The following is an 11,056-nucleotide window of genomic DNA, read 5'->3' as shown; positions in this document are numbered from 1 at the left end:
TTGTTAGTTTGTTAAACCAGATCTAGTCCCAGAGTCTTTTCTCCTCCCTTCTCCCCCCTCCTCCCCCCTCCAGGTCCTTCTACTTCCCCTCCTCCCTCCTATCCCTCTGCAGGAGACTCGCAGCGACGGAAAGTTGCAGCCCCTGGTACTGCCTTGGGGGTCTCCCGACAGTGTCCAACCGCCTCCACCCCTCTCCGACTGCGACACTTCGGAGATCTCCTTCGCCCGCACCCTCGTTTCAGCCGGATCGCTGGTGACCAGAACGCCCCACCCATGACGATGCTCCTGGACGGAGGCCCGCAGTTCCCCGGGCTGGGAGTGGGCAGCTTCGGCGCGCCGCGCCACCACGAGATGCCCAACCGCGAGCCGGCGGGCATTGGGCTGAATCCCTTCGGGGACTCGCCCCACGCCGCCGCCGCCGCCGCTGCCTTCAAGCTGAGCCCCGCCGCGGCTCACGATCTGTCTTCCGGCCAGAGCTCGGCGTTCACGCCGCAGGGTTCGGGTTACGCCAACGCCCTGGGCCATCATCACCACCACCATCACCACCATCACCACGCCGGCCAGGTGCCCAGCTACGGCGGTGCCGCCTCCGCCGCCTTCAACTCCACTCGCGACTTTCTGTTCCGCCAGCGCGGCTCTGGGCTCGGCGAGGCGGCCTCGGGTGGCGGGCAGCACGGGCTCTTCGCCGGCTCGGCGAGCAGCCTGCACGCTCCGGCTGGCATTCCTGAGCCCCCTGGCTACCTGCTCTTCCCCGGGCTGCACGAGCAGGGCGCCGGGCACCCGTCGCCCACCGGGCACGTGGACAACAACCAGGTCCACCTGGGGCTGCGCGGAGAGCTGTTCGGCCGCGCCGACCCGTACCGCCCGGTGGCCAGCCCGCGCACGGACCCCTACACGGCCGGCGCGCAGTTCCCTAACTACAGCCCCATGAACATGAACATGGGCGTGAACGTGGCGGCCCACCACGGGCCCGGCGCCTTCTTCCGTTACATGCGGCAGCCCATCAAGCAGGAGCTGTCGTGCAAGTGGATCGACGAGGCTCAGCTGAGCCGGCCCAAGAAGAGCTGCGACCGGACCTTCAGCACCATGCACGAGTTGGTGACACACGTCACCATGGAGCATGTGGGGGGACCGGAGCAGAACAACCACGTCTGCTACTGGGAGGAGTGCCCCCGCGAGGGCAAGTCCTTCAAGGCGAAGTACAAACTGGTCAATCACATTCGGGTGCACACGGGCGAGAAGCCCTTCCCTTGCCCCTTCCCAGGCTGCGGGAAGATCTTTGCCCGCTCCGAGAACCTCAAGATCCACAAGAGGACCCATACAGGTAAGGGGGAGGGCGGGAGGGCGGGCGCGGGGTCCGCCGCGGCACCGCGCCACGAAGCCGACTTTCAGCGCGAGGGAGCGAGGGGTGGCGGCGAGAGAGAGGGGCGGCGCCCCGCCGGGGCCGCTCGAAAAAGTAGCGCTGTCACTGTCCCTCCACCTCTCGCCTTCCCCGCCCCGCGGCGCTTTTGCCCAGTTCTAGCTTCCCGGGCAGACGGCTCTGCGGTCTCAGGAACTAATTGGAACCTTCTCGCGCCCAGGAACAAACTGGCGCCGCCTCTTTTTGTCTCTTTCTGGGTTACTATGAAGGGACTCCGAACGTGTGGAGAGGAATTGCTTACAAGCGACTTAGTCTCGGCGCACAGTCGGGGGAGGCAACCATAGAAATGCTAATGAAAACTAACTTTCGGTTACTTCCGCTCTTTTTTACCATTGATTGGCACATCTCCTAATTAAATGATACTTTTGTCAAACTATTTTTATTTGGAGTTCCAGGTTCAATTCAGTCCTCCGGGAGGAAAGTTAAAGTAGAAAAGGCAGCACAGTTTCGTGGCTTGTTCAGAGCATCTTGTAAAACTGTCCGGAGCCCCTGGATTTATATAGTTTTCCCTTTTCGAACGTTAAGTACGACGACCCAAGTTTTTTAATACTGGGCTTAGCAAAACCGCTGTATTTGAAAGAGGCAAATTAAAAGGTACAAAGGAGGAACTAAAAGGGATTGTCCCGTCTCCGGTCCATTGTCCCGCCCAGCCTTGGCTGCAACGCCGAGATATCGGCGGAACGGGGCTGCGCTTGGAGGCCCCGGGCCGGGTAGGGGGGTACCGCTACTCAGGGGCAACTTTGGAGGAGCCAGGGGCTTTCCATCCCGCGCGAGAACAAAGGGCCGGGCAGGTTCTGGGCCGGCCCTGCCCCACCCCCGCCCCCGACCACCACTCCCCACCCCAGCAGGCTCAACCCGCGCTCTCCATTTTTCACCAGGGAAAAGAGATGCTACAGCCGCCCCCAGTCGGCGCTCCCTCTCGGGAGGGAGGACCGCCGGACGCTCTGTCTCCCGCTGCTCGGCCCAAGGAAGCTCGCGGCCCCTGACCATATTTACCCCCCTTTGCGTTTCTGCCTTCTGCAGGTGAGAAACCTTTCAAATGTGAATTTGAAGGCTGTGACAGACGCTTTGCCAACAGCAGCGACCGCAAGAAGCACATGCATGTGCACACCTCGGACAAGCCCTATATCTGCAAAGTGTGCGACAAGTCCTACACGCACCCGAGCTCCCTGCGCAAGCACATGAAGGTAATTACCTCTTTATTAGCGGTCGGCGGTTTATAAACACTCGGCCCGACACCGGGTCGCGGAACGGAAGCGCCTGCGCTGCCAACCCTGTATCTTCCACGTTAAATCCGATTTGCTCCAGCGTTGACACCTTGAACCCATTTTGGGGACCCGGAGGGGGGCGGGGGAGAGCACAGTGGGGAGGAGGAGGGAGCGGAGGGAACAATCAGTTGTTTATTGGGAAGCTCTAACCGAGCTCGCCAGGGCTGGAGGTCTCAGTGGCCGCCTCTACCCGGCTCAGCCCGCGGTGGGAACCGAGAGTGCCCGCGCCGAACCCGGGGGCGGGTGGTTCATTCCCTCTTCGGCTTTCGGTAAAACAATAGGGCCGAGGAGCGCGGTGGGATTCCCACGCATTTGTCTGAGACCTCGCAGCGCCCAGGGCGCCCGTGCCACCTTTCTCTGTACCTGCTTTTCCAAGCCAAAGCGGGCTTGGCGAAACCTGGGCCCGGAGTATTTTGTAGGGCCCCAAAGACTACGTGCTTACCCCGCTCCATCCGCGGAGAAAGCATTTCTGAAGGGGCATGAATAAATCAGAGTGCTTTATTCCTTTTCCATAATGCCAGTCTTAGGACTCAGACTGTTTTGTTGGTGAACATCTTGGGGTTTTCTAGACATGGGTAATGTGGAAATTAAAAACAAAACCCCCAAATCAGCAGCATTTCTCTTTTAAGTGGGTCACTGGGCGGTCTTGCTCTTACAGTGCTCTAATTCTGCTCTTGTTTTTGCTTGCACAATGCCAGTTGGAATTATATTCATTATAATATATACATGTTAATTTTAGGTTCATGAATCTCAAGGGTCAGATTCCTCCCCTGCTGCCAGTTCAGGCTATGAATCTTCCACTCCACCCGCTATAGCTTCTGCAAACAGTAAAGATACCACTAAAACCCCTTCTGCAGTTCAAACTAGCACCAGCCACAACCCTGGACTTCCTCCCAATTTTAACGAATGGTACGTCTGAGGACAAACACAAACACAAACCCTGTTAACCATAGAATGGACCAAATGCATTTAAAAAAGAAAACTGAGACCAATCAGATGGAAATGGAGTTTTAAGGCAAGAGGCCATACATAGGGCTACATCTTGTTAATTGCAATTGTCCAGGAAGGTTTTGGGGCAAGATCCCAAAGTAGCCATGCCCTTTTTTCTCAGGATTAGAAAATATGTTTTGGCATTTGAAGGATTAAAAAAAAATCTTCTCACTGCTTTTTCCTCCCTTTTCTCTTGCTCTCTGCTCACCCCATCCCTAAATGCCTTCAGTTCATTTTAACTCTTGTCCTGTTTCCTGAGAGGAAGTTATAGAAGGCTTATTGGTGGTGGTGGTGGTGATGTTAAAACTGATGGAAAAATCTTCGCCTTAGTGGTGATTGTTTAAACTCTCACAGTCTTAAACCGTGCCAAAGTCCTGTTATGTCTTGAACTTTTCCTCAAAGCATTACACTTGTGAATGTATTTTTGTCTAATGGGGTCGAAACTGTTGTTCAGTATTTTTTCAGGCTGAGGATGTGATGTTACTCTACACAGATTGTGACGTTTAGTATACAGTTGCCTTTTGTAATAACTTTTTTTTTGTAAATACATATCCATTGATGCCATATTTATCGTTTGTAATTTAATTATTGCTACAAGTGCCGGGAACTGAACAATATTTATGGAAAATGTTTTCTAACAAATTCTGTACAGCTTTTGATTATAACCGCTTTAGCATTAAATTTTATTGTTTTGAAAGAACACAATTTACAATTTTTGAACCACTGACTCCTTTCTCTTGTTTTGTAACAGCCTCCTTCTACAAAGAGGAGACGAGAGCAAATGAAACTTGTTTGTTGGTATTTATAACTCACTCAGATCCCTTTTTTAATTGTTAAATTATTTTTCTATTGCAGTATAGATTCTTTACAGTGTCAGTTTCCATCTGGGAAGACCCTCCTTTCTTTATCTCTAGCTCAGATGGTTGTTTAACTGCGAGTTTAAATGTGTTTGTCCTGGATTTTCGGCATGCAAATCAAGTATTACTGATCAATTCAGTTAGTGGCCATGACATCTCAATCTTGTACTTCAAAGACTGAGAAGCTGGATTTAATCATCCCTGCCCTACATATATAAACATAAGGTAACCTAATGAGTTTTCTGTCCCTTAGTTTTTTTTTATTATCTTGCATAAAAATGAACATTGCGGCAAGATGCATGTCTGTCTATTCTATTGAGAGATCACCCATATACCTATATATGTTTGTATCTATGACGTATCTAATCTGCCTATCAAATCTATCTATCTATATATTTTCAAAAGTAAGCATATGTCTGAAACAGTGGTGATGAGTAAGGGCAGTCGAGCCGTGCTTACTTATGATTAAAGTGCTTCTTAAAAGAACCATAGTCCATTTACAATTTTGGAAGGCAAAGGCTGGTTTGTTTTGCTGTATATAGTTCAATTCGTAATTATCACAATTATTCATAACATTTTTATAGCGGTGTAATAACTGCAGCGGTTCTGAAATATTATGGAAAGAAAAAACATTTGCAAAATATGTATTTTTAAAGTTCATGGTTTGTAGGCAAAGATGTTAAGAGCATTGTTTCCATTAAAATCAATAACAATGAAAAATGGTTGTTTGCTTTGTGATAAAATATTAACAATCCATTTAATCTTCAGCGAAGCAACTCATTTGGACAAACAGTTCTCTTACAGTTATATGAAAAAGAAAGTGATTGTTGCTATTTGGGGGGGGTGGAGTGGGTAGAGTACTGAGAGAGGTTTTTTTTGTTTTTTTACTAATTTAGGGTGCTGTTTAATATTGAGAGCCCAATCTCTTCATGAATAACCAACTTGCAAATCAGCAAATAGAATGGTGGAGATAAGGAATTGTGAAGAATTTAGAAATGTAATGAATAGGCCAAGTACCTCCTTCTCTTGAAGGGGCAGTGCTCTAGGATTTTTGGTGGCAGTCAGTTTGGTATTATACATAATCATTTTGAATTCTAGAATTTTGTTTATTGTTCTTTTTGAAGAAATAAAGTCTTGGCACATCTATTTATAACTTTTTGTATTTGGTGCCTGATTTTCTTCCATGTTCAAATAAATCGACCTTAAATTGAAATGCTCAGAGAAGTTCTGATGATTAAACGAAACTTTGATTCCCTGGACACAGTTGAAGCAGTGTATTTTAAGTTATCTACTGATCTTTGTCAACAGTTAATTATTGACAGTTTCTAATTGCAAAATGCTTTGGATGCGATTTTTTGTTTGTGGAGAATGCGTTTTTTTGCACTTTCCTCCACCAATAGACAAGGCAAGGGTCTGAATGCCATGAACGGATTGGGATGACTTCACAAGTGATGAGCAGGTAACCTGGTCAGTCTACCACTCCTAGCCCAGACATTCCAATCTTGACCTTGACATTGAGGGTGCTGGACCAAATTCCTATTTCAGGATTTTTCCTTCACTTCAAACCAGAGACCATTTAAAATGCTCAGCAAGTTTTCAGAAAGTGCATACTCATAAGATTGGCTCTAAATGTGTTCCAACTGAAGTCTAAATAATGTTTTTCTTCCAAAATATGCATCTAACTTCCACAGTTTACTGTTTTCTCTATGAATTCCCTCTCCACCCCCAATGTAACCTAACCTTAAATGGCAGTAGAATGGTTGGTTGAAAGATTTCAGAAACTTGCTTCCCCCACCCCTCCGCATTAAATATATTAAACAAACATCTCCTTAGGACACAAAGAAGAGTTTGCTCTTTCTTTACTAGGCTTGAAATTACTCTACCATAAAAATTTACAGTAGAGCGTTGTGTCCTAAGAGGGGAAGATGCCAATGAACAATGATGATAACCTATATTAAGATAATGTAAAAGTTTTGCCCCTCTACATGATTTCCTCTAATCTGGGTGTAGCATCATATTTCTCAAATAGTCTATCCCTATGCCCTTGTCACTTGTTGCAAAGAAAAGTTTACGTTAGTAGAAAACTTTTCACAGATTTTCTTCCTATAATCTGACTCTGGGAGTGCACATTGACATTCTTGAATTTTCAGTAAATACCTTAAAGAATATGCACCCCCCACCCCCCAACAAAAAAACCTTGTAGCCCTAAAGATAGATCAGCTGGAAACCATGAATGTCAGCTGGGTTCTTCGTAATCGACCTGTTATTTTACTTCTTGCACCTGGTAAGACCTTTGTGAAAAGTCCATCTTTTCCAAAATGGGTGGTTTAGTTTAAGATTTCCACGTTGGGTGGGGAAGGGGAAGGTGTCTGTTTCCACGCAGACAGAAGTCTGGACTTCATCCAGTTTGGAAGGTTAAAGATCAGGGTCCAGGCTAAGCAGGGCAGTCGGTCTTAGCTACTGCGGAGGTTGGAGAGTTAGCAGGGACCTCCTCCGTTCACAAAGCCTCCCAGGAAAGTTGTGTTCAGGACTTCCTCGCCCCTCCCCCCCTCCGCGCTGCCTGCTGTCTCCTCGCCTCTTCGCCCCTGGCTCCTTCTCCTCCCCTTATAAAACCCCCCAAACAAACGAAAAAAGTCTAAGGGCCTCTTTCCACTTAAGTTTCTGAAAGAATCGCTACCGGCGTGCTCATCCCCTGAAGCGCGGGATCTCCGCCCGGCAGCTAGGCTGGTTTTCTCTCGGGCTGTCTGCCCCCTCGGGGCTCAAGTCTAGTCAGGCTTTGCCCCGGGACGAGGCCAGGCGTTGCGAAAGTCAGGGCTCCCGCTCGGGGTCCCTGTACACACACCAAGTTCTTGCAAGGCCCGTTCGAAGCTGGGGCCGGGGGGAGGGGACCTCATTTCCTAGGGTCAATTCTCCCGCGGTCTCGGCCTGCTGACCCTTTGACCTCCACCTACAGGGCCCTTGGCGGCCGTAAGCCGGCGGTCGCCCGGGCTCCGAGGACGCTTCGCGCCCCGTCGCCTTCCCGGCCTCATTAGGCCGGCGGGGCTGTAAAGCAGGAATCAGCCGCTACCTAATCCGGACCTGGGGTCAATACGAGCCCAAACAATGGTGAGCTCCGATGGCCACAGCGCAGGGCTGGCCGCAAACTTTGTGTTCCATTCATTTTCTTGAGGCGGTGCGGTGGGGGGAGGGAGGGAGGTACTCGCACGCCCGAAGGCCGATACCGGCGCCCGGGGCTCTTAAGCGAGCGTTCTCGCGCTCGGCCCTCCCGGTCTCGTCGCCGCGCCAGGGTTTTGGAGGGGGTGGCAAGGCTCGGGGCCTGGTTGGCGGCCCGCGCGAGGGCCCAGGGGCGGCCCCCGCGCCAAGAACAGACTTTGAAGTGGGTTTTTAGCGCGCACGTGTGAGAGCCGCGCCGAGGCTGGAGCGGTGACCCGCTGGGAGGAAAGAGTAGGCTCCGGCCCGGGCCCCAACCCCTCCCCCGCTCCCCGTCGCTCCGGCCTTTTCAAGCCGCGGCCGGGAGCCCGCCGGCCTCCCCCGCCCGCCCCCACGCCCGCCCCCACGCCTGCTCCCGAGCCCGCGCCGCGCGCAGGCGCACAGCCGGCAGCCGTCGAGTCGGGTTTCGCTGCGAGGGGCGGCGGGGGAGAGTTGAAAGCGGCTTTGCAGCGCCGCGGCCTCGGCCGGGCCGGGCCGGGCCGGGAGGGGGGCGGAGGGGAGGGCTGGTTTTGGGGGCGGCTCTCGGGTCAGGAACATGGCGGCCGGATGCGAACCCCCGCGGAGCGCAGCAAAGCGCTGACTGCGGGCTGCCGAACTGTTGTGTGGTTTCAACTCCCTTGTTATTCCTCGGCTAGGAGCGCCTCGCGGGAGAATGTAGGTCGTGGCGGCCGAGCGCAAAATTGTTTAAAAAAAAAAAACAAAAAACGGAAGCGAAGAAGTTCTTCCAGGGCATACTGGGCGTGGGAAGTTGGCGAGTCTTCTGGGGGCTGGGGTTCCCGGGGTGGGGGGCGGCTTGGACCTGAAACCCACTCGAGGCCGCCACTCCCTCCAGTCCAGACTGAAATCGTTTCTCCCGGGCCCTCTGGGGTGGGGGATGCCATTTTGAGCTTCGTGACCGTGTCGGGATCCCCCAGCACCTTCGAGTCTCGAAATGCCAAGGAGTGGACACTGTTCTCTTCCAGGACAATGGCGGGGCTCGTGAGCGGAGCACGGAGGCACCGTTTCCAAACCAAATGCCCTGGATTAGCGACACGGATGTGCCATTGCGATTTCGAACCCTACACTTTCCTCAGGCCCCGTTTTCTGCATATCTCATTTAAACGCGGACCTATGAAAAACAGTACTGTGTACGCTTTTGTGTGTGCTGTAACAGCTGGTGGTCTAACGAAAAAAAAAGAAAAAAAAAAAGGCCACAATTCCGAAAACTTTCATTCAGCTTTTGCTTAACTGCCTTAATACTGGCGTGTGAAAGAACCCCTGGTAGCTCTGGGATCTCGAGTCCGTGTTTTCTCTGCAGAAAAATGTTGCAGATTCGCCTTCAGATGTCTTTCGTGAGGAAAAAACAATGTGGGGTTTTAAAAATGTAGTCATTGACCCCCGTCTCCTCTAGAAAAATAAGCGGCACGAATTCTTTCAGGTTGCGTCTTCGTGGAGGCCAGCAGCTAAACGAAAAGACAGCCTACTGGGGCTGCCCGCTGTCGAGTATTTGGGCTCCTGAAGGTGTGGGGCAGCTCCCGTGGGCCACCTTGGGAAGGGCCCCAGGTGGGTGGGCAGGTCATTAGCAAAGCTGGCTCAGATTTGGGGGAAAACTACAAAACAGTGCCTTTATCTGCAGAGAACAATTGATGGGGTTGTCTTTCCTCCTTTTCAGTGCACAAAGAAGACGGCTTTGGAGCAAGAATTTGGAATATGCATTTAAGTTGTCGCGCTTTGCATTGGAAACCCGTGGGCAATTAAAATAAGCCTGCCTTGTAGTGTTTTCTGTCCTTTTCTTATGTGTGGTTTCTGCAAGTCAAAGGGGCTGGAGTCCCTTCTGCAGTTTGGAAACTTGTTTTGAAATTGCCACCAAACAGATTTTTCCCCCTTTGGGTGAAGTTTCCTTACAGGGCTCAGCCACTTCACCCCACCCCCGGACTGGAATAGAGTGTTGACATCTTTGAGAGATCAAAGGGAGTAGATGGTGCTTGCTGTATACTTTATTTTTTCATGCTGTAGTTTGAACCCTGAGGTTTGAGCTTTTTCCTGGTTAAATCTCTTGGTACCAAAAGTGTGGCAAATGAAAAGTTCATTAACTTGAAAAATCTTTAGCCCATGGGTAGGCAGTTTGTCTCTGAGAACTGCAGCGCCCAGATTGTCTCTAAGGTTGACTTTAAAATCAAGCTAAAGATGCACTGGTGAACGATCTCCCCTGGATACCTGTGGTGTGCTTTGGGTCATTTGATATGGTAAAACTGTGGTTGATTTTCATAGGAGTTATGTGAATGGAATTTCTGCAAAACTAGACAAGTGATAAATTGGTAGAACTCTTATATTTGTTTGAATGACAACTCCAAAGGGCACTGCTTTTCCCACTGAGGTTTGGTTTCTACCATAACTATTGAAATTTACAGCTTGAAAAACTGTTTGCAGGAAGCATTTAAAGGGGGGAGTGTTCAGAGCACTTGGACTGATAGTAACTTAACACAGGAGCAAAACTTTTTTGAATAAGATTCCTGTTGCCAAGAATCTGTTAAAACTAAAGAAAGTATATTTCTTTAAAAATCATCTAATAGAGCAAACAATTTTGTATATTTTTAATGTGATGACAGTTCAACCCATTTACTGATCTGATTGAATAGAGAAACGTGAGCTCTATAGTAACTATAAAAATAGCCTTCACCAGCTGGCAAGTTTCTAATGTTCTCTAATAAGATGTGTATGTTGTCTAATGTGTTTTATTAAAACACAACCTATGTAAAGACCATACCTTTGATACCTTTGAACATGAGGTATTAAAAATAAAGGATTCCATCGTGTTTTATTATAAGCTAGCATTTAAAATGACATATCCAGTAATGTTTTATGAAATTTTTCTAAGAGTAAATGTAGCTTGTTTTGACCTATCTGCAGTTCACTTTTTGTTTTTTTGCCAGTGTTGTCCTGCTTGGTATCCGGGACAGTCTCTAATTCCTGATGAAGAACTTGATACTGACGTTGGTATGCAGCAGCCAGCCCTCCATAACACTACCTATCCTAAATGCAGGGTTAATGCCGAACCTACTGTGCAAGAAATGATTTACTGATGAGGTTTCAAAGAAAACCACATCAATTTGGATGTCTGTTACCTTGAAGTGATCATTTTAAGAGTAGTAGCTTCTTCCCTAGGTATAAAAAGACTATTTTCTTCTTTTGGTGTATTTCATTCTGTGTTGAGCAATCATTTGTGAAATGAAAAAGCAAAAAAGCACCCCCCCCACACACACACTCCCCCAGCCAATTTAGGATCATAAACGGGAAGATGGAGGTGAAGACTAGCCTAATCCATAACCCAG

At 49.5% G+C, this 11,056-nt stretch overlaps 1 protein-coding gene across 2 annotated transcripts; it reads left to right on the top strand.

Moving 5' to 3' along the window:
* The first annotated feature begins 273 nt into the window (after positions 1 to 273).
* Positions 274 to 10,807, top strand: ZIC3 (Zic family member 3). 2 transcript variants are annotated; one of them, XM_060138175.1, is made up of 3 exons: positions 274 to 1,324; positions 2,444 to 2,607; positions 10,658 to 10,807. In XM_060138175.1, the coding sequence occupies exons 1-3, from the start codon at positions 274 to 276 to the stop codon at positions 10,805 to 10,807; spliced, it is 1,365 nt and encodes a 454-aa protein (XP_059994158.1). The 2 variants fall into 2 exon arrangements, with proteins under 2 accessions (XP_059994158.1, XP_059994157.1); XM_060138174.1 differs by lacking the exon at positions 10,658 to 10,807 and adding an exon at positions 3,428 to 3,607.
* Positions 10,808 to 11,056: the final 249 nt, after the last annotated feature.

The sequence above is a fragment of the Lagenorhynchus albirostris genome, chromosome X (genome assembly GCF_949774975.1).
Source record: "Lagenorhynchus albirostris chromosome X, mLagAlb1.1, whole genome shotgun sequence".
Taxonomy (NCBI): domain Eukaryota; kingdom Metazoa; phylum Chordata; class Mammalia; order Artiodactyla; family Delphinidae; genus Lagenorhynchus; species Lagenorhynchus albirostris.
The sequence above is the reverse complement of the archived record's forward strand: the minus strand, read 5'-3'. Positions and strand labels throughout refer to the sequence as shown.